At 39.6% G+C, this 24,581-nt stretch overlaps 1 protein-coding gene and 1 long non-coding RNA gene across 2 annotated transcripts; both read left to right on the top strand.

Annotated features, from left to right (window-relative positions):
- Nucleotides 1-6,466: 6,466 nt before the first annotated feature.
- LOC128856111 (phytanoyl-CoA dioxygenase domain-containing protein 1 homolog) lies at nucleotides 6,467-23,814 on the top strand. The gene is made up of 3 exons (XM_054091501.1): nucleotides 6,467-6,784; nucleotides 22,771-23,428; nucleotides 23,485-23,814. The coding sequence occupies exons 1-3, from the start codon at nucleotides 6,761-6,763 to the stop codon at nucleotides 23,667-23,669; spliced, it is 867 nt and encodes a 288-aa protein (XP_053947476.1). The 5' UTR covers nucleotides 6,467-6,760; the 3' UTR covers nucleotides 23,670-23,814.
- On the top strand, nucleotides 8,691-10,767 carry LOC128856113 (uncharacterized). The gene is made up of 3 exons (XR_008453797.1): nucleotides 8,691-9,096; nucleotides 9,171-9,376; nucleotides 9,452-10,767. It is a non-coding gene; the product is annotated as an uncharacterized LOC128856113 (long non-coding RNA).
- Nucleotides 23,815-24,581: the final 767 nt, after the last annotated feature.

Raw genomic sequence — 24,581 nt, 5'->3', positions numbered from 1 at the left:
TGTCTGAGCGTAACGGAAGCAATGCGATGCAATGTTACCTTTTTGTGGGTTCCGGGACGTGAGGGGCACGAAGGGAATGAAATTGCGGAGACCTCAGCAAAAAAAGGGGACAAACACTCCCTTCATAGGTCCTGAACCTTTCTGCGGGGTAAATAGCGGAATAACAGCTTCAAAAGGGTCTTTCTACGTGAGCAGGAACAACGAGGCTTAATGGATTGCTGGAGAGCCCAATCGGGCATGCGGCAATCGAAAAGACTCATAGATCCAGAACGGATAAAGGCAGAAGCAATCCTAAGCAAGAAGGACATAAAACTTTACTCTGAACTACTAACAGGACATTGTAAACTTAATTATCACATGAAACAGATAAGTGCGATAGAAAACTATTCTTGTAGACTCTGCAAAGAGGTAAAAATCGAAGACGAGCGGAAACACGTGCAAGCAGCTGTCAATAATTAACTGAACATTCAAAATGGCCGAACTCGTCGGCATGAGTGAGAGACATGAGTACCAACATATCGCCACAAAAAAATCGAAATTCGAATATACGTAATCTGCGAAAATTCAAAATTCGCAATAGCTTTTGAACAAACCTCTTATATATATAATTGACGCGTACACCCTTTCTGGGTGTTTGGCCGAGCTCCTCCTCCTATTTGTCGCAGAAATTTCATGGCAGAAATACACTCAGAGGTTTGCCATTGCCTGCCGAGGGGCGACCGCTATTAAAAACACTTATTCTTCATTTTAGTCTTTCACCGAGTAGCAAAAGAATAGTCTTTCGACCCAGATTGACCGGATCATATCTTCTTGTACCGGCAAAAACATTTTTCTTAAAAAATAAAAGGCACATGGAAAATTCAGATGAATACGAATGAAAGTGAAGGTTACCTACGACCTTTTGAACCCATGGTTGGATACGGTCCCGAGCATAAATTATAAAAACAGAATTTCTAGGAACGTATACATACATAATTATGTGTTTTCAATTGAGCACTTGTCTTTTTTTAACACTAAATAAATATCAAAAAGTGGTACATACATATTTATATGTACAAACTGTGTATGCGTGTAACACAACCTACGTACCTAACTAAAAACAACTCGCGTGATCGGCGCTTAATTAAAATAATTATGCACAAAAAAAAGACACACTAACCCACACACGTAGCAAAAAATGGAGTGAATGATGAAAAATTACCTTTAATTGTGTATTTGAAAACCTTGGGCAGTCAAAATATTTTCAAACCACAAAAATTCCTCCACACCTATTCATAGATGTGCATGCGTAGCTGTATCTTGTTGGTATGTTTTGCACCAAAGGTTATGTGATTTTGGGAAAAAGGTGAAGAAGAAACATCTTGAATTTGGAGTCTGAAAATTAAAGACAAAGTATGTCTAATTATTCATTAACTGGTTATGAATTAAGCAATGAAAGATGGGAAATTTGCTAACATCTTTGGTGAAATTACTTATATTCAGTGCATTTATATGGCTTTTAAATTTTTCTTATTACACATCTTTTTTAGGAGCTTGAAAGGTAGGAAAATCAGATGCATCAGTTCTTTATATGTATAAGACCTTTTTATTAAGAAATATTGTATATATTTATCTTATTTAACAAAAATGGCCCCTACTAAAAATACTACGAATTATTACGAGTATTATTATCATTTATTGAAATTTGTCAACTACAGCTGGACTTTTTTCGCAATATACTTGACTAATATGCCTACGCGCTTGGTTAAAGAACCTTCTCATAACCCTGCATGTTTCCACATCCGTTGTTTTTGTTTTTTGGTCGCTTGCGACTCGGATAATTCCTCTAAACTTTTTATTGTTGTTTTTGGTACCATGATGCAGTTGATGGGCTCAGAAAAAGTGATGCGAGATAAAATTTTATGACGACTTTATCGAACCAAACATCTAAAATGAATAATCCAGCCGTTATTCCTCAATTCATCACTTGTTAGGTTATGGAATCATTTTTCAACCAACTAACCGACCCCGATACACTCACAGCGAAGAGACATTGTCACCTTTGTCTACAAGGAGGTGAAAAGCCCCATCGAAAAATCATTTGTATTGTATTTATGCAAAAATCAAGTATTTATTTTAACAGCACTCAGAAATTTCTTATAGATGTTTTGCTTATCTTCCATAAATTTCATTGTAATGTAGTAGAGACTGTTACTAAAATGCTAAGCTAGTTTTCTACAAAGAATTAAAAGTTCCATTAGTTTGAAGAACAGCTAAGCAAATTGGAAGCAATGTGAAATGAAGGATCAGAAGTAAGCCCAGAACGCAATGCAATTTAAAACATAACGACCCATTAAGGAACGTTTAGGATATTTGGGACGAAGACAGTGCCTTCGAATTCCATAGCATAATTGAGCAAATTTCATCCAGGTTGAATAAATCGATGTCGATCCTAGGTGCATAGCACATAGATGTATAATGGAAGATTTATATGGAAGGGACAGTAATTGCAAGTGCAAAACAAAACATCGTAGCTAAAATACATATATAGCGAGTCCCTTATGCCATACCATAAATTCAAAACAAATCCTAGCAGCGGTACGTACCTAGGAGTCTAAAAATTTTATGAAATTTATAGTAAACTAGCTTATACCCGTGGGTTTCACCCCACATTTCTATCAAAAAGTATGCAATGTAAATAAAACAACTTTATCTTTTTTAAGTCAGTTTAGGTATTATTTAAAACGATCGGATATACGACATTTTTTGTTATATTATTTTGAGTATAAATAAAAAGGGTTTTCGGTGCACCAACTCTGGAGCAGGCTACATATAATTGGCCATGGGTAAAACATGAGTTGGTTAGATTGACTCCTGCTACAGCTAATGATTGTCCCTGAGCTTTATTTATGGACATTGCGAAATCCAGTCTAATAGGAAATTGGAGGCGTTTAAAATTGAAAGGTATATCCGTCGGTATCATTGGAATTCTTGGTATGAAAACTTTGTGGTTTTCAAAATTTCGTGATAAAACCATAGCTTCTATAACATTCGGTAAAAGTTTCGTGATGATTAGCCTTGTGCCATTGCATAAACGTGGAGGATCCAAATTACGCAGCATAATTATCATGGCCCCCTTTTTAAGCATAAGTCGAGTTAAGAAACTCAACGGGATAATGAACAGCCTGGGATTCTTCGACGACTGTGTCAATGGAATGATAAGTTGTGACAGTTCCTGGTAGTATTTCTTGAATTTTGGAATTAATGACATTTACATCGTCATTATTAGGTGCCAAAATGGCCCTTTCTCGAAGCCATCTATAGTTTGTGTGATTGGCTGAAATATTTGGAAATACCCTTTCTATCAAAGCATCTTATAACATAAGTTGACAAAAACCTGGAGGAAAGGAAATTAAATTTGGTGGTAAAGAAACTGGTATTTTTCCATTGCCTATTGTAAGTAGTTGTTCAGAAAAAACTTCTGCTAAAGCATCTCCTCCCAAATGTGCTCTCCTATTTGTAGAAAGAGTCAATTTTTGAACATAGTCTCATAGGTATGACGATTTTAAGCAGGCATTCACTTCATCTGCGGCGGTTCCTTTCGGAATAACTGGAAGAATTTGTCGAAAATCCCCTGCCAGTAAGAGTAAGGCACCACCCATGGGTTGATCATTACCTCTCAAGTCTCTCAGAGATCGGTCTAAAGCTTCCAGCGACTTTTTATGGGCCATTGTGCACTCATCCCACACGATTAGCTTACATGTCTTTAGAACCCTACCTTGACCTGAGTTTTTGCTTATACTGCACATCAGTGTGTCAGATATTTGCATAGACAGGGGTAACTTAAAAGCTGAGTGAGCTGTTCGTCCGCCACACAAAAGGGTAGCCGCTATTCCTGAAGAAGCAACTGCCACAGCGATTTCTTTCTTTTCTCTTACATCAGCCAATATCAAATTAAGCAGAAATGTTTTGCCGGTTCCTCCAGGCGCATCCAAAAAAATCAATCCTAATATAATCTCTTACCAAATTTCAGTTGTCTAGCCCAAATACTTCCGGAGATATGGACAATGAAAAATTGTATTTATATGGGAGGTGCCAAGCCCCCTTTTTCGTTTTTCTCAGTTTTCTTGGAGGTGTTAGGGATTAACCTCATATAACCCCTTCCCAAATTTCATTGGTCTAGCCTAAATACTTCCAGAGATATGGACTATAAAAAATTTCAGTTGTATGGGAGGTGCCACGCCCCCTTTTCCGTTATACGCAGTTTTTCTGGATGTGCTAAGGATTAATGTCATATAACCCCTTACCAAATTTCAGTAGTCTAACGTAAATACTTGCCGTAGAAAAGCACTTGTTGTCCAACGTAGAATCTCTCTTGCCAACAAGTGCTACTTTGGACTAAGTAGGCAATTGAGTAGTAAAGTCCTCTCTCGACGAACAAAACTAACACTCTACAAGACTCTCATCATGCCCGTCCTAACGTATGGCGCAGAAGCTTGGACGATGACAACATCCGATGAAGCGACGCTTGGAGTGTTCGAGAGAAAGATTCTGCGTAAGATTTTTGGACCTTTGCACGTTGGCAACAGCGAATATCGCAGACGATGGAACGATGAGCTGTATGAGCTTTACGACGACATAGACATAGCGCAGCGAATAAAGATCCAGCGGCTACGTTGGCTGGGTCATGTCGTCCGAATGGATACAAACGCTCCGGCTTTGAAAGTATTCGATGCGGTACCAGCTGGTGGTAGCAGAGGAAGAGGGCGGCCTCCTCTGCGTTGGAAAGATCAGGTGGAGAAGGACTTGGCTTCACTTGGTGTGTCCAACTGGCGCCGGTTAGCACGAGAAAGAAACGACTGTCGCGCTTTGTTAAACTCGGCCAAAATCGCGTAAGCGGTTATAGCGCCAATTAAGAAGAAGAAGAACGTAAATACTTCCAGAAATACGGACTGTTAAAAATTCCATTTGTATGGGAGGTGGCACGCCCCCTATATATATCATAATATTTTTTAGCCCATGACCATCCCGGTAAGGTATCCAGTTCGTGTTTCAAATTTGGTTGCGATCGGTTTATGCGTTTAGGACGCAAGTCGAACAAATATTCTCCTATTACTGTAACTCAGAATGCCTCAAACGCTACGGATTCACAAAATATGGGCTTACTACTTCATTAATTTAAGGATGACTAGTTCATTTTAAAAACAGATATAAGAGGAACTACTTCAGCTGCAAAGCAAACTGGGAATAAGGTAGTTCAGAACTAGTAGGTTTGTCTACAGGGAATACTTGTGATAGTATGTATATACATGTACATATGTATGAACATGGTACTGATACGAGTTATCGATAATGAAGACGCATTGTTGAAAGCTTTTTCTTGGAAGCCATATTACAAATCCTCCTATTAAAATGTTTATTCTCCCTAGTTTTCTGGAGTACACAAGCAAATGCAAACATCTGGCCCTGCTGTTATATGAATCTGAGAGGAGAGCACTTCAGAGAATATAACTTTTCTAGATCCGCAACATTAAAAGAGCTATAGAGTGTCAACATCAGCCAGCACATTATAGTGTTTGGACGAATGTTGAGTTACCGAATAATTGCCACGTGTTTCGATTTCGCTGCTCTATTTGCAATTGAGGGAGCTGTTTTAATCTTCAGAAACCAAAAACATTTTGCTGCTGGTTAGTGGCATTGTGATAAAAATTTGAATACAATTTATTTTTGCATTTTAAAATGGCATACACCTTTTTAAATATAATTTTATATAAAAACTGTCAAAATTCTGCAAGAATTTTGTTTAAAACTTTCTACATAAGGCAATAGAAATTGAATAGGGAAAATTGTCTTTACCATTAATTTTTCATCACATATAAACATGGTTTGCGTTTACGAAATAGTGGTTCAGGTCTTCAAAGAGATCACTCTGATCGATGGTTTTAATAAAAAGTTTTTTTGTTTGTTTAAAAGCAAAGACAATATCAATTGGAAGTAAAACATTCTAAAGATCGAAAACGGCTTTCGAAAAATTAAAGAGAAATAAAAACAAACCAATGCTTTCAATTTTTGTAATTTTACATTTATCTTTAATTGTTTTAGATCTGTTTTTAAAAGGGTATTAAGAGTTATTTTGCAAGATTTATGTAAAAGTCGTTAAAAAATTTAGAATTTATATATATAATGTACTATAGTTTTGAAAATAACATACATTCTTCTTTCAATAAAAAATGTACTTTAAAAACAAACACTTTCTCTGCTTCGGAGCCACAAATTGAATTCGACCAGACACTACTCCTTCCGGAGACGAGTGTGTCAACGCTGTTGCTGTTGCTATTGCATGTGCATGTATATATGCACACACGTATACAAATACATACATTTGTGTGTATGTCTTCCGCCCGACTAATTCTAGTAGTGTTAGCATCATTGTTGTTATGAATATTGTCGATCAAGCGAAAACGTTGAGTAAAAAGGAAGAAATATTCTCATTTCAGTTCAAAATTAAACGTGCTGCTTGTTGGTTTGGGTACAAGTCAAAAGTTCTTTGTGTGAAAATCGAAAACAAAGATTGATTGATCAAATACATTTTAAAATAAGATGAAAATAAATATATTCATTTACAAATTCTGAGCATATATTTACGGTACATTTGTTTATATGTTTTTGAATTCAATCCAGTTAAAGAAAAACCCTGAACAAAAACTTTCATTAATCATAATATAATAATAAACGAAAATACCTGTGTGCACCTAGCAAAAGGAAAAGTGACAATCACAAAATGCATAGCACATTGTTAGACGAGGTATGTAACGAAACTCAATCATTGTATTTCATTTTAAAACTTTTTTACAAGTGGAAACTTATTATAGAATATATGTATGTATCTATGTTTGTACATATATTGCATGTGCATAGTTCTGTGCATGTGTTATTAGATAGAAATGTCAACCGTTAGTGAAATGAATAATGCCGAATCTTTATATGTGTACATATGTATTCGTATATACATAAATATTGACGTGTCACCACAGGGGGCGCAAAGGAAGAAATCTCTGGTAAGTTCAAAATCACAAGGCATCAGGAACGGACAATTTTCTACCGGCAGTATTCTTTTCTTGATACTCTGCACTCATTCAAAGTACACAAATAAAAGTGTGCCCTCCTATGGGGCAATAAAAAATCAAAAATGCTCAGAAGAAATGAATTTATATATGTACATACGTAAGCCGTTGTAAGTATACATATAAACAATGTTATAAATATAATCGCATGACAACGTTAAGAGTGCACGGCCCTGTAGAGAAAACCTAGTTGTGAACTAGTAGTATTTTTCCAAATGGGAACTAAGACTCTAGTAACTACACCTTTTCCAACGGCGGCAATTCAATTTTAGAAAGTATCATATGGGCTTTAGAATAGTCAATCGTTTTTAATTAAATGTTCTGTTCATCCTCCAGATAGCTGCCGCAAAAAGGACTCGAAGTAATGCCGAGTCTCACAGCAGGCATACCTCGCGGAAATGTCTGGTAAGGGCATCCACAAAACTCCAAACTGAAGCTTTCTTAATTTTAGAAGCTCCCTCCAGGGCCTCCGATCCACCCGCGGTCAAAAGAACCTCGCGCCTGATAGATACATACAGGTGTACACAAATAAATTTGCATTGCCAAATTTATATAGTAAAGTACGAGTACATACACATAACGGGAATTTTCTTCTGTACTGCACAAAAAGCTTCAAACACTTGCAAATAAGGGAATTTCGGAAGCATTTGCTAATCAAAAAATTATAAAAGGTTATCAAGAGACTTTTTTCAGAGCACAACTCCTCGTTTTGTTCTTCTTTTTTTAACTGTAGGAACTGTACTATTAGTGATATGGAGAAACAAAATCAGAAACATGCAGAATTAATATGCTACTTATATATGTATTTACATGCATATGCATTTAAATATACATGAAAGCTCTTATTAAATATATGTATGTATATCCACCAACATATTTTTCTTAACGGGGTACATTTTTGTTGACTTTTTACTTTGGACATTTCTGCTCTACTTCGAAAAAGAATCGATTAATATTTGTCATAATTTTAATATAAACATTGATCTCATGAAAATAATAAATGCAGGTGATATATGCATGTACATACATACATGTATGTTATGGTGGCGAATGTGATTTCATAAATATTCTACAAATTTACCACGCTCCTACGTATTTGCATACTCATATTAGCGTCAAAAAATACATGCGATACAAAATTAACTTTACCATGGTTGTTTTGGTTTTTTTTTTTTTGGTAACAAAAGGTGTTTTCAATAAATGGGTAGCAATTTTTTTTTTTTTTTGAAATTTTTGAGTTTTGATTTAAAGAATTTAAATTAATAAATGTGACCGCCAACATCCAGCAATGGAAAGACATTTCAAGAAGAAGAAAAAGTATTTTTTAATAAAATTAATATAATTTAAATTGTATTGAATTTATTTAATTTAAATTGTATTAATTTAAATTGTATTAAAATTGTTTGTATATTAATATAAGTACGTAATAAAATTAAAGGCTGCGACAATAAATAATGAAGTATAACACTTAAAGATATAACAAATCCAAATAAATAAAACTTTTTAACAGTCATCTTCAGGAAATTTCTGATATTTATTTATGCTCTAAATAAGTAATATACTTAGTATATTTCTCAGTTAGAACTTTCTCCCCTTCAAGAAGCAACAATGTTTAGATTGTCTTCAATGCTCACAGAAGGGCTGCAATACAAATTTGCATATTATATTTATGTTTAGGCGTGTCGCACAGCTGCCGTAGACAAAGCAGCCGCCCCATGGCATGTACTGAGACGAAAATCAGAGTACATATCTTCTTTGTCATAAAGCTGTAAGGTAATCTATTTTTAACACACTTTTATTAGGTCGGGTTGTATGTATGTATGTAACGGAATCTTTGAGCTTAATTTTCACTGGCTTCTAAACATCTGATCGACTTGAAATTTTGCACACCTATCAAGGACCGATGACAATGCAATAATTTGATAAAAGTTTTCCATTATCCTTATTGGGATTGCCAGGATTAATATTTTCTTTTTTTACCTGTGGGCAAAAAGTAAGGTGAATTTGGTTGTAAAATGAAAAATCTTTATTTATTCTTGTAAATCAATTTCATTCCCTTCAAAATAGTGCCCTCTCGATGAAATACACTTATGCCAACGATTTTTCCAATCCCCGAAACATGCCAAATAGTACATTTCCGGTAGTGGTCTCTTGAGTTTTGGGAATAGCCAGAAGTCACACGAAGCCAAATCAGGCGAATACGGTGGTTGCGGAACGATATGCGTGGAGTTTTTGGCGGAATAGTCACGAAGAACGAGTGCAGTGTGAGACATGTGAGATAAATTTTCCATTATCCTTATTAGGATTGCCAGGATTAATATTTTATTTTTTTAACACACTTTTATTAGCTCGGGTTGTATGTATGAATGACTGTAACGGAATCTTTGAGCTTAATTTTCACTGGCTTCTAAAAATCTGATCGACTCGGAACACACAACATAGATGACTAGATGGGAAACTCTTTTTCTCGTGAGAGCGCTGAAAAATGTGCATTTTTTATAACATTTGCCAATATTGCCATACCGGTAGAAACATGAATTGGGTATTTTTTTAAATAAAACTTGGGAATTTTTAGTTTCCACACCACCATTGAGGTTAGTATTTAGTGTGCGGTTGTGTAATAGTACAATATATTACTCGTAAACACCTACATATACTAAAAATAAAAAATAGTAAAAAAAAAACTAAAAAACACGCTTTTATTGCTAATCGAACTAAAAAGTAGAAAATAAATTTTAATGACAAAGGGACTTATAATGAAGTAATAGCAAATCGAAGGATCAGTCATAGTCAACTACCTCAGAACAGAATTATAACAAAAATTAAGATACAACTAGAGTAATTCAAATTAGAGTTAAAAGCGTGGGATGCATTTTGCTTCACTTTCATAACCCTCTGTACATAGTAGTTGCCAATAGAATGATTGTAATATTTACTATATCAAGCATCCCAATTTTTTTAAAAATAAAAATAGTTATAAATCAGCTTAAAACCCACTTCCGGTAGCAATAGTATTTTTATGAAAGTCTCTTCTGAAGCTTAACGAACTCAGCAATACTTTTGCTTCCCATTTTTACGTACAAGCCGCAGCCCTAGCTTTACAAAGTTTAGTCGCACACTCATTACATACATACATACGCACATGTATTTAACTGCTTTATAGCAATTTTACATATAGTATATACATATTTTTATTATTAAAGTAATGAATTTATTATACCCGCACGTACTTGTGCACGAGGGTATTTTAATTTTGCATTAGGAATCGGGTTGGACATAGAACAGACATATAGTATGTACATACATACATACATCAAAATGCTCAAAATAGTTTGGTATTGAAAATGGGCGAAATTGGTGAACAACCAAGCCCACCTCCCATATAATTTTAATTTAAAAATAATAAAATAAAAACGAAGCATAATTACTCAAATTTGACTCAAAGATTGAGCTCAAGGGGATGAATAGACGACGTTAATAAAATTCTAAAAAATGGGCAGCGCCACGCCTATCTTTGGATAAATGCGTACATTTCGACAACAATATAATAAAGTTCCACATGAATGAATCAAATCTCCACTGGGGGCATCATGTAAACGTCGACTATAGTACCGACTAAATAACCAACAAACATATGCTAACGCAATCCCTTCTCCACCCATAGGCTCACATTGTACGTAACATGTAAGCATGTAAACTGAAATATATACATATATATATTTAAAAGTATATGTACATACATACATATGCAAGTGTTAAAAAGTGAAATTAGGGGATGCGTAATGTATTGCCGTGTGAGGCATCTTCTCTAAATTCTTCGAATAAGTCACTCGTAAACGACTAAATATAAACTTAAGACTAATTTGCTTCTGACGTCTGACAGTTCGTCTATTGACAATCTTAAATTTCTTAAAACGATTACCAAAAACAACTCACAACAGCAATAGATCAATTTTGTCCATTCTAAATATACAAGATTGCGCTTTCCTGTGGGTCGTGACATCAGTATGGAAAATAAACAAGCGAGTAGAAGAGTGAAAAGCAAGCAAAAACATGGGGAAACTGTGAAACAAAAGAACTTTTTACCTCCTCTTTGTTTTCAATTGTAACAGTGGCAGTAAAACTTAAATTAATTAATTATTTAGTGGTTTAGTACTTAATACTAAAAAGGAAAATTCTAAGTGCCTGCAATATAATAAAGCGTAAGTGGAAGAAGAAATTGGCGCCGATTTTTTATAACACAGCCGAAAATCGCTTACTTAATCGCGGGCCCGATCCAAAAATTTATAATTATGTGTATGTGTGTATATAGTTTCGGTGCAAATATTACGAGTCTGCGGAAATGGCGAAAATTTTGTTAATCAGTGGTTATCAATATAATGTGTCAAAACAACTATTAAACCCTTTCGTATCTGAGTGATTTAGAAGAGATCAGCCTGACTTATTCCATAATTGTTTGCTCCCGCTTCTAATAAAATGTATCGAATTGAAGTGTGTGGGAATCAATGGTATGGTAACAAAATTGGTATTGGTAACTTCTGCATTCATTGTGTAATAAAAGCCGTAAAAGAATGGGTGCTTCCACTTGGACATGAGACATGAAATTTAGATTTAAAAAACAAAATATTGTGTCAATAAAATGTTGATTGTAATACTTACCTGCGTCGCTACTTGCACGTAATTGACGGGCGCTAATGTTGAGTTCGACGAAACATCGCAACGGCAAACTACCTTACTTCCACTTCGTTAAAACTCAACGCACTTACTTACGTACATATTTCGTCCTTAAGTAGTGGCCACCAACAAGCGAAAAACTGGTTGGATTAACCCACGCGAAAGGTCCAGTTTTTGGGCTCAATGTAGCAGTGCTCGAACTGAAGGAAATGGAAAGGATTGTTTGTAGAACAACACATGTAAATGCTGACAGCATGTAAGCTGATGGACCGTGAGATTTCATCAACATGCCTGATTTGCCCTTTCGTAAATATGGAAGCCAGTATCCTTACTTGGAGGTTACGTTGCCGCTTAAGGGTCAGGAATTTCTTTTGTAAAAGGAACTTCTCGCACTCAAGTGTCGCTTTACAAAGACTACCAATATAAATTATTGTCAGAAATACACATTCAGTTTTGTAAACATTAGGTTATGCTGGCTGGCCGAAGCCACGCAGATAACATTTTGGCCCATAGCGATACCAGATAAGAGTCCTTTTTTAGCGAAAATATGCATCACTAAAGAGATGTACGAATTGTTCGCACATTTTAGGAGTCGTCAAGCTCCAGTACAGGGATACATGATGGTCTTTCAAAACTGAGAGCACTATGACTATGCTACCTGTAGTCTAGTTTTCGAGGACAGGAGCATATAAGATGCTCCATTCCCATGGCAGCCGGTTCTACGTTACCGGAATGACTCGGGTTTTTCCCGACCAAGGGCTGCCGCCCAGTATACTAGCCCTGTCTAGTGAACTGTATATCACCCCACCCCTTACGTCACAGGAGCAAATCCTCGCAGCAATCTTGCTCCAAATGCTTCTCCTCAGGGCTGGAATCGAATCCAACCCTGAGCCAGAAGTATTCTATTGCTGCGTCTGCCACAAACGGCTTCACCCGAACTCCACCTCGGTTAGGTGTAACAAGTGCAACGGGTGGAGCCACCTTAAGATCTGTTCAGGCCTTAAGTCACACAGGGAGTGGTCCACACGGTATGTGTCCACGTGTTGCTCCCGCCAGCAGGCGTCTGATGCCTCCACGGCTAGTACTCCCCCTGATAGGCCGGTACTACAAACCGCCACCACAACCCACACCTCCACGGTGAGGAGCCTATCGGAGCAACACAACTCCCCCTCAACCCCTCCCCTTCCTTCCTGCTCCAATCCCAGTGCGGGGACAAACCAGCAGCTCTAGGTCCCCCGCACAGTCTGTTCCGTGTGTCAGATGTTCCGGCCTGCGCACCATCCATGAGTGGACAACTGCCTACGTTGCTCCCTGCACTCCAATTTAACTGCAACGGTCTCACGAGTAAGGTCGACGAGATAGTTGACTTTATGAGCCGGCACAGTATAAAAATAGCTGCGGTCCAAGAAACCAAGCTGCACGCTAAGTCATCTCTGATCACCAGGGATGGCTATAACGTGCACAGACACGATCGCGAGCGAAACAATGGTGGTGACCTAGCGTTTATAGTCCACCACACAGTGCAGTATCGTCTCATCGATGAAGGAATCGACCGCAGGGACAGCACCTTAGAATGTCAAGGCATAGCTGTCCGGACAGGCGATTCCGAGCTCGAAATATTTAACATATATAATATATACCCCGTGTCACCTGCTACCCGGAAGGATATCACCCTGATATAGGTGCGGTTGTAGGTGACTTCAATGCGCATCACGATCTTTGGCATTCAAGCCTGCCAAATGATCGTAGGGGACAGCAACTGGCAGAGCAGATAGACGATTCGACATTCAGCACTGTGAACCAGGGTAGTGGGCAATTGCAGCAGCTCGCCTGACCTAACAATAGCTAGCGCGGGTCTGATAAATAGCACGTGCATAACGTGGCGACCTATGCTATCGCTTGCATCAGACCACTTGCCCATTCTCGTCTCGATTGAGAGACCTGCCGACTTTGTTTCCGCGAATCACCGGTCCTACTTTAACTTTAAAAAAGCTAATTGGGCCGGCTTCACGGAATTCACCGAGGACACCTTCGCCGCTCTTCCTATCCCCACTGATGTACGCGCAGGCGAACGCGCATTCCGCAAGGTGCTCACAGCTGCTGCGGCTCGCTTCATTCCTGCTGAGAGTTTTAAGGACATTCGTCCCCATTTCCCAGCCGAAGCAGCCAGTTTAGCAAACGAGCGTGACCAACTACGCCAGGCCGATCCCGGGGATCCCCGCATGAGGGATTTCAATTTGGAGATCCGGCAACTGGTAAATCAACATAAGCGGACCAAATGGGTTGAGCACTTGAAGACCTGTAACCTCACCTCTAGGGTGAGTAAGCTCTGGTCCACCGTTAGGTCCCTGTCGAACCCGACGAAGCACAACGACAAGGTGGCTATCACCTTCAACGGTTGCACTTCGTCGGACCCGAAGAGATGCGCGAGCTATTTTAGCCGGCTTTTCATACTGCATCCTCCGGTCGACAGAACCAACGTCGTGCTACCAGAAGGCTGCACAAACTGACGAACGACAGTGCGCCACTTACTTTCTCCGGTGATGAGGTTCAGGGGGTATCAACAAATCGAAATCATCAAAAGCAATTGACCCTGACGGATTAAACGCACTTATGCTGAAGCATCTGGGACCTCTGGGAGTAGGATTCCTCACAAGGATCTTCAATCTGTCTCTGGCCACTCTCCTCATCCCTGACAAGTGGAAAGCTGGGAGAGTGGTCCCACTACTGAAACCTGGGAAACCCGCCAACCAAGGGGAATCTTATCGACCGAGAACTCTCCTTTCCCCAGTAGTGAAGACACTTGAAGCCCTCCTACTCCCACTCTTTACGAAACACCTGGCCCCAGCCCCACATCAGCACGGATTCCGACGAGTGCATAGCACCACCACTGCACTTACCGCCATAAACGCCCAGATAAACCGCGGGCTTAACCAAAACCGCCCCTGCGAGAGGACTGTCCTAGTAGCGTTGGAATTGAAGAAGTCAGCCATTCCACGCTACTAGATGATATTTATCAGTCGACACTCCCGCCAGGGCTGAAGAGGTGGTCCGCAAACTACCTGAGCGGTCGACACTCGTCAGTGATTTTTCGAGATTAAGCAAGGTGTACGGCAGGGCGGTGTCCTTTAACTCTTGCTGTTCAACTTCTACATCTTGAAACTCCCCCAACCACCAGCGGGAGTTTCCCTGATCTCATACGCTGACGACTGCACGATAATGACGTCGGGCAATGACATTGATGGCCTGTGTTCCAAAGTGAACAACTACCTCACCGACCTCTCTCGCTTTTTCACTGCGAGGAATCTCCACCTTTCCCCCACCAAGTCCACGGCGACCCTCTTTACCACCTGGACAAAGGAGGTCAAGCTATCCCTTAAGGCAAAAGTCGACGACACACCAATTCCGACGGTCAATAAACCCAAAATTTTGGGTGTAACCTTTGACACCTTGCTCTCCTTCTCTGCGCACACAAGCGCAATTGCCACTACTAAAGTCCAAAATCGCAACAAGGTCCTCAAATCACTTGGCCGGCAGCACTTGGGGCAAAGACAAAGAACTGTTGCTTTCGACATTTAAGGCAATTGGTGGGCCGGTTCTGAACTATGCTGCGCCTGTCTGGTCGCCTGGAACTAGTGATACGCAGTGGATAAAACTACAGACATGTCGAAATACCGCCATTCGGACAGTGACCGGGTGCCTCCTGATGTCTCCCATACAAAACCTACATAACGAGACACAAATGCTCCCAGTAGTGGAGCACAACAAACTGCTCAGCAAGCAGTTCCTGCTTGGATGTTGCCGCAGGTTTCACCCCTGCAGACACCTGCTTCAGCCTGAGCCACCTCCCAGGCACGTCAGGAGACACCTCTTAGACTACGCTGACGAAATCCAGGACAAAACTGACCGCAACCGACTGGACCGGACAGTATTTAGACAGTCAACAAACGACATCCACCGGGAGACCGTCACCACCTTCATGAACTCCCGTCCTGTGAATGCTGTAATCAGAGTCCAACCAGCACCTATTGCAGACGAAGAGCTCCAGCTTCCCCGTGAGACTCGTGTAACACTGGCATAACTACGTTCTGGAAACTGTAGCAGGTTAAACTCCTACATATCCAGAATCGACCCCGACATACCAAACACATGTCCGGCATGTGAAGGTACCCCGCACGACACTAACCACCTCTTCACATGCCCCCTAAAACCGACTCATCTAACACCCCTCTCCCTCTGGACCCAACCTGTCGAAACAGCATGTTTCCTGGTCCTACCCCTAGATGAGCTGGACGAAGATGACCGGTGATATATGTACCTACACTGACAGGGCTACAAATGCTGTTAAAACAACAACAACAACATTGCTCCAGGGTTTGTCTTGTACCCGGCTCATTAAATTTACTGCAAGCATGGTTAAGAGTTAGATTTATCTTGTAAGCATGCGGTGCAACATTAATTATTTACGCTAAGACTGCTGTCAGACGTTGCGGGAAGATGATGTTGTGCCGATTTTGCTTATTGGATTCACGCTCAACAATAAACCACTGAGACTAAAAACAGTATTCTTTGAATACAATAATGTACCTATGATACCTTTAGGTTTTTCAACCATGTTAATGCTTTCTTGCGACTGGCAACCTGCAATAACAGCAACCAATTAAATCCCAACTTTTGAACTATAGGGTGTTGCAATTTATCTTTCGATAAATAAGTAGAGCTTGTGAGCAAAGTGTTCAAAGCATCCAAGTATTAGATGGATTGTAATGCAAGTTTACCCCTGATTTGTTTTTATTTTAGGCATCGAACATAGAAAACGATCTGCTTTATTTGACTTTGGGGCGTAAGATACCAAAGTCATATTTTTGGTAAAACCAATCATATTTGTTTCATCTTACCTTTTCCTGTTTGGTGAGAATGATGAGAGAAGATAGTATTTATTTTTCTTCATAGTACCGGTTGGAATGATTATTTTAACCAGTAATCAAACAGTAGATCAAACCTAGTCAAATAATTTTCGCATTTAATATTTCAGCCTGCATTTTCAATACGTATCCACTTTGGACTTTTTTCAGTACATACCACAAATCTTTAAGAATTTTTTTCACTTGTGAGGATAACCTTCCCATAACACCCTCCCATAGCTTATTATTCACTTTTTTACACTTTTCCCATAACCGGACATATTTGTCAATATCTTAGGTGTCCGTTTAAGAGAGAGTACACGATTCCGAACATTTTGCGGTATCTATAAGGGTTTTCCAATAAGATGTGTTATGTTGATATTCAAAGGAAAATGCTATTTTTTAATATGAATTATCGGATGTTTATTTCATTATAAAGAGGAAGGTATGCCGTTAATAGTGGAAAATAACATCAGGAAATGACATTCACCTTTTCATTTTCCATAACCGAATCGCAAAGTGCATGCCCTATGTCCTCTATAGCCTCACAAATTCGATATTTGAGGTCTTGAATCGCACCTGGGCTGTTGGTGTAGATGTTCTCTTTACGTGGCCCTAAAGAAATAAATCACAAAGTGTTAAATCACAAGATCTCGGTGAACAATTGTGATCAACTCTTCGAGAGATAACACGGTCCGGAAACTTTTCCCGTAAAAGATCAATGGTTTCGTTGTGTGGCACGTAGCGCCGACTTGTTGAAAATAAACGTTGTCCAGATCAATACCATCCAATTCCGGCCATAAAAAATCGTTAATCATCTCCCGACAGCGCAGTCCAATTCAAAATAACACCTGTTATTGGAAAACCCTTTATATGTCTATCTCCACCGCGATTCCTATATCCTGTTACTTCCATACTTGTACAACCATTGTGTGAACGGATATGGCCACAAGCTCATATTTTAGGAGGTAAAAAATGAATGCCGATATCTATTAACGATATCTCATTACTCATTTCTCGCTTGGAGAGGCGTGGTAAATTGAAAATTTTGAACTTTAGGTTTTTTGGACTATGGCACTATTGAATTAAATGAGCGACGTGTTATTGGAAGCTAAATACATATACATATGTTTGTAGGTATATTCAACTTATTTACTCGTGTTGGCCAATAAATAACGACAAGTCTCGTAATTCGATAAGGCTCATTGTTACATAATAATAGTGAATTTTGTTTATAGATCTTTTTTATAGATTTCGGTCATAAGTACAAACTCGTAATCGCAACTCATACATATAGCACAATACACACATACACATACATATGTACTACGACCTATCAGGAAAATAGTCTGTTTCTGTAAACTATCAATACCAGTCTACATTAAATCGGACTTTCACCAATCTATTTTTGATGTTATTGAATCAGCATTAAAAATATTGAGATAACATTTATTAACATAAAAAACATTATTATAAATTTATGTATTAACCTATTATTATTTTTATTTTTTAATTTTTAGTGTATTTTTCAGAAATATTTATAATTACCATCACATTTCATATTAAATCACAAAATCAACTTTGATTACTTATTTCAGTCACGCAAAACAATCTGAAGCGCACCAGCTCGATTCCCTGCAGGGCTTGAGTTAACATACAATATATGTTTATTGATTTTAAAGCCAATAGATTGTCAAGTTGTCTAGACGTTTGCTTGTTCGCCTAAGGGCAAACATCCGTCAATTACACGATTGTAGTATTAACACAGACGGCCCAATAAAACTGAAGTGTATCATAATGTCTAAGTATTTTATGCGCTAGAGTAAAATAATATTTCAACATCAAATCGTTAGAGTAAAATAATATTTCAACATCAAATCACCTTTAATTAATTGAAGTAGGAGCTCAGCCTTAACCTTTCAAGGCAAAATAGTTAATTTGATCTAAACAATTTCTATTTATTGTTATTATTATTTTTTAATAATTGATTTAAGCACTTGACCGATCATTCTAGTGTACACCATGGTAGCCTACCCGAGAGTGAGACTTTCAGGGAAACTTTCGGATCCACCCAATAAAACCCTACCTCCTACCGCTGTGCTTTCGCATGCGGCATTGGGAAAACATTTCTTCCAATTTGGATACGCCCTATATCAGCATTTGGAGTCTTTCTTCATGCTGTTCGGTATACATAGGTGAAATAAGGCTTTTAAAAAAGCGCGCAACAGCTTCCCAGCTTTCTGAGTTAGAGATCATTGTCCCGATGATGCTGCTCGGAGTATGTGGTGCACATCGTCGTCCACATTTCCACTGTACAGGCAGAAAGGAGATTATACGAAGATATTTCCGGAAGTATCCGATGCAATATGCAGTGCCACTCTGCGCTGGGGGAGTACATACATAAGTGCGCAGACCTTTCTAGTGTTCATTGTTCATTCCCACGGCAGTCGATTCTACGTTACCGGAATGACTCGGGTTTTTCCCAACCAAGGGCTGCCGCCCCAGTAAACTAGCCCTATCTAGTGAATAGTTTATCACTTCACCTCTTACGACACAGGAGCAACTCCTCGCAGCAATTTTGCTCCAAATACTTCTCCTCCTATTGCTGTGTATGCCATAAACTGCTCCACCCGAACTCCTCTTCCCTTCAGCTCCAACCCCAGTGCGGGGACAAACCAGTAGCTCTAGGTCCCCCGCACAGTCTGTTCCGTGTGTCAAACCATATCACCTCGGAACCTAGCATCAGTCAAATGCAATTTTTGCAATGGCTGGTGTCACTTTCGACTCGAAGAGATGCGCGAGCTTTTTTAGCCAACTTTTTACACTGCATCCTCCGGCTGACAGAACCAAGTGTCGGGCCACCACTTTCTCCAGCGATTAGGTTCAGGGGGCTATCAAACATATGAAATATTCTAAAGCCATTGGCCCTGACGGACTGAACACGCTGATGCTGAAGCACCTGGGACCATTGGGAGTAGTATTTCTCACAAGGGTCTCCAATCTGTCCTTGGCCAATCTCATTAACCCTGTCAAGTGGAAAGCTGGGAGAGTGGTCCCACTACTGAAACCTGGGAAACCCGCCAACCAAGAGGAATCTTATCGTCAGAAAACTCTCCTTTCCCCAGTAGTGAGGACACTTGAAGCCCTCCTACTCCCACTCTTTACGAAACATCTGGCCCCAGCCCCACATGGTTTCCGATGAGTGCATCCACCACTGCACTTACCGTAATAACCGCCCAGATAGACCGCGGGCTTAACCAAAACCGCCCCAGCGAGAGGACTGTTCTAGTAACGTTGGAATTGAAGAAGACTTACGACACAGTCAGCCATTCCACGCTACTAGATGATAGTTATCAGTCGACACTCTTGCCAGGGCTGAAGAGATGGTCCGGCAACTATCTGTGGGGTCATCACTTGTCAGTGATTTTTCGTGACCAGACATCTAAACAGAGGAAGATAAAGCAAGGTATTCCGCCAGGTGGTGTCCTTTCACTCTTGCCACTTGCCACTTGCCACCAGAGGGAGTCTCCCTGGTCTCATACGCTGACGACTGCACGATAATGGCGCCGGGGGAATGGCATCGATGACCTGTGTTCCAAAGTGAACAACTACCTCGCCGACCTTTCTTGCTTTTTCACTGCGAGAAATCTTCAACTTTCTCCCACTAAGTCTACGGCGACCCTCTTTACCACCTGTACAAAGGAGGTCAAACCGCCCCTCAAGGTAAAAGTCGATGACACACCAATTCCGAAAATTTTGGGTGTAACCTTCGACAGTTTACTCTCCTTCTCAGCGCACACAACTGCAATTGCCACTAAAGTCCAAAATCGCAACAAAATCGCTTGCCGGCAGCACCTGGGGCAAAGACAAAGAATTGTTGCTATCGACATTTAGGGCAATTGGCCGGCCGGTTCTAAACTATGCTGCGCCTGTCTGGTCGTCTGGAACCAGGGACACGCAGTGGATAAAGCTCCAGACATGCCAAAACACTGCCATTCGGACAGCGACGCGTTGCCCCCTGATGTCCCCAATACAACACCTTTACGACGAGGCCAATATGCCACCCGTTAGGGAGCATAACAAACTTCTCAGCAAACAGTTCCTGTTAGGGTGCTACGGTAGGTTTCACCCTTGCAGACACCTGCTTGAGCCAGAGCCACCTCCCAGGTACTCCAGGAGACACGTACTACACTACGCCGACGAGATCCAGGACAAAACTAACAGACATCTACCGGACCAGACAGTGTTTAGACAGACACTAAACGACATTCACTGGGAGACTGTTACCACCTTCTTAAGCTCCCGTCCAGAGATGTCCGTAATCGGAGTCCAACCACCACCCATAGCAGATGAAGAGCTCCAGCTTCCCCGTGCGACCCGCGGAACACTGGCACAATTACGTTCTGGATATTGTACCAGGTTCAACTCCTACTTATTCAGAATTGACCCCGACATACCAAACATATGTTCGGCATATGAAGGCACCCCGCACGACATTAACCACCTTTTCACATGCCATTTAAAACCTACTCATCTCTCACCCCTCTCCCTCTGGACCCAACCTGTTGAAACAGCATGTTTCCTGGACCTACCTTTAGATGAGCCAGACGAAGACGACCGGTGATATACTCTACACTGACGGGGCTTCTATTACTGCTACAACAACAATAACATTGTTCATTGCACCAGCTCGTAAACATATCTGCACCGTACAGTAGCACTGATTGGACACACAATATTAGCAATTTCCTTAGGCATTTGTCATCAGGTGTTACACCCTGGGTTACTCCGTCAGTTACTCAAAAAAAAAGCAGTATCTTATTCTTTGGTACAAGGCGCACCTTTTTCACTGAACGGTGAAGACCCCTGCTCTCCAACAGATGTGCTAGCCTTCGTGCTATATTAAACTCTTCTGAGCTGAAAAGTGCCACTTCGGCCTACCTCACATCGAACAGCCGATCTTCTCTTGGCGAATGGGCGCGAAATAAAACGTCTACTTTAAAATAACCATACTCTCTTTTGAAACGGCGGTAGCAATGGGTTCGAATAGTTCCGGAAAAACATCGATGTTGCTATAGAAAGGCGAATTTCGTATATTATTGTATTGTATAGTTTATAGTATGATACATAAAATATTTGTACATTTCAAATTGTGGTATAGTATTACCACTTGTTAGGTACGTTTGGTAGATTTAATTGCTTGTTCCATATGTATATGAATTCTTTATATTATATTTACTTTTTCCAAGGTATACTAAATTTTCTGATTTTCTCAAATTGTAACGCAAATACTGAAATGTCTACTCAAATAGTGAAATGTCCATTTTTTGAAGCCAAGGTCCTTAGAAAACTGTTGGTTGCTTCTGACATGCCATGCCGCTATTTGGGAATTCATTCGGCATCTGTTCACTGTTGTCGATATTCAAAATTTGAATTTATCCCATCTTGGCGTTCTGCGCAGAGTTGTGGGTTCAGCCCTTAAATTACATCTTAGTTTTGGGAGATTATCATAACTACGATCGCTCCCAGTAAGGTCCTCTGCCGCTCTCCATCAATCAGTTCTTCGGAGAAGGCTTCTTAGTGCAAATATTAAACCGGTGTTGAAGATATTCAATTATTTTCAAAGTGGCCTTCCTCGCATGCGAAACACAGCCCTTGAACGATTTATGTTGTTTTTTATTTATATGGTATATTCTTAAGCTATACAATAGTGAAATTAGTCATTCCGTCAGTTTCGCCTTAGGAGAATCAAACTATTGTTATGGAAAAATATTCAATAGTTTAGTATGTACTTATAGGCAAACTCGAGAAGAATAATAATGGCAACTATATTTTCGTCATCCAGGTTCTCTGCTGGGTATAACGATGACATTACACAAATTTGTATTTACTTATTCTGTTCAAATCAAATGTTGGTATTTTAATATAATAAAAAACACGCTTTGCTTTCTAGTGTATTCGCAATACAAACGATCGATTTTTTAAATTTTAAGATATATGGCTTGGTTTGTACTTTATAAATAAACAAAAATAGTAATTTTATTCCATCCAGTGAAAGTTAAAATAAAGAAATTCTTTTTATTCCTCAGCTAAACCAAAATGGCTACATTGTTATTGAAGATTTCCTCACACCAGCCGAGGTCGAAGAACTTCACTCGGCTGGTCGTGCGCTTTGTATGGATGCCCCACAAGTGAACCGAAAAATTTTCAGCACAGTCAATCAAAAGGATGCGCACAGCAAAGAAACGTACTTTCTTGATTCTGGCGATAAAATACATTTCTTCTTCGAAGAGGGCGCCATAGGAGAAAATGGCGAATTAGTTGTCGATGCCATGATTGCTCTTAACAAAGTAGGGCATTCCCTACACGTTGATCATCCTGTCTTTAACAAAGTAACCTTTAATAACCGCGTTAAGGAGATATGTTGGCAATTGAACTTTAATAAACCGGCTGTATGCCAGAGCATGTATATCTACAAGAATCCAGGTATAGGCGGCGAGGTTATATCTCATCAGGATTCTTGGTTTTTGCACACAGAACCTAATTCGGTGATCGGGTTTTGGTTTGCGCTCGAAGATTGTACGCTACAAAATGGCTGCTTGCAAGCGATTAAGGGTTCACACAAAAGCGGAGTTCACCGCCGTTATATGCGTAATCCGGATAAGAACGCCAACGAGCTACTCGTTTACGATCGTCCAGCGCCGATATACCCTCAATCAAGTTATACACCATTAGTCGTTGGCAAAGGTACACGTAAAGCATAAATGTTGTTTTCTATTTAAATTTATTTTGTTTTTTGTCAGGCACCTGCATCATTATTCACGGCAATGTGGTACATAAAAGTGAACCAAATCGGTCTCAGAAAAGCCGACACGCTTACACTTTCCATGTTATTGAGACTGAGAACAAAGTGAAATATTCGGAGGTTAACTGGCTTCAGCCGTCTAAAGAAAAACCTTTCCCCATTTTGTTTGAACGAAAAAATTAAATAATGAGATCACGAACAACAACCACTACATTATATTAAATACGAAAATGCTATCGAAAAAACGTAATTTAATTTTATGTATAATTCTGTACATATACATATACATATACTTATAAATATCTAATATATTTTAAATATTTAGTTACACGGGTGTTTTAGTTAAAAACTAAGGAAGATTAAGTTTTACGACAATCAAAAATTAATTTTTTTTGTTGGTTCTCCACCTACCATGCGGTCACGGCACAAGTTTGTATCCGACCAAAGTTACTCCAAACATATCGCAAATACGTACGGGCAATTTTATGCTGCTACAACAACAAAACCCCCCTTAGTCGGCTCTACGTTATCTTCCCATATTTAACACCATGTTATGAAACACCAAATGTTAGAAAAATAATAGTTATAGCAGTTGGTTCTCAGCAGGCAATGGCAAACCTCCGAATGTATTTCTGCCATGTATTTCTGCGAGTTCGGGACGATCTGTTAAAGGCTGCTACTCACCTTGTGGGCGACCCTCCTAAGACCCTTCAGAGAAATATATGTAAAGAGTGGATAATGAGAAACCTATGCATTTTTTGTCTTCCGGTCATCTAACGCATCGTACTCGAATACACGTTGCCAGACGACCGGGTGTTAGACTTTTATAGGAAATCATTCGCTGGGTGAGCAAGCAAGTGAACATATTCAGAAAAATAAGTATTGAATGGGATGAGGATGCCCTTCAGGCTTTCCACAACTTGAAACAACTTTTGATGTGTGCTTATGTATTGACTTTCCCAGACTTTGATTAGCCTTTCAATATCAGTACCGATGCTTCGAACTTTGCTATTAGACTCAGAATGCAATGGCTAAAGATTTGTTTATAGGGTTTCTTTCCAGATTCTTAAACAAGGCAGAGGAAAACTATGCCAC

Source organism: Anastrepha ludens, chromosome 2 (assembly GCF_028408465.1).
Source record: "Anastrepha ludens isolate Willacy chromosome 2, idAnaLude1.1, whole genome shotgun sequence".
Classification (NCBI taxonomy): Eukaryota; Metazoa; Arthropoda; class Insecta; order Diptera; family Tephritidae; genus Anastrepha; species Anastrepha ludens.
This window is presented reverse-complemented; position numbering and strand designations above follow the sequence as displayed.

Bases quoted from the DNA above. Each gene is read 5' to 3' on its own strand.
- LOC128856111 (XM_054091501.1), top strand. From the start codon at position 6,761: ATGCATAGCACATTGTTAGACGAG. The intron at 6,785-22,770 runs GTATGTAACGAA...TTTATTCCTCAG, and splicing joins ATAGCACATTGTTAGACGAG to CTAAACCAAAATGGCTACAT. The intron at 23,429-23,484 runs GTACACGTAAAG...GTTTTTTGTCAG, and splicing joins ACCATTAGTCGTTGGCAAAG to GCACCTGCATCATTATTCAC.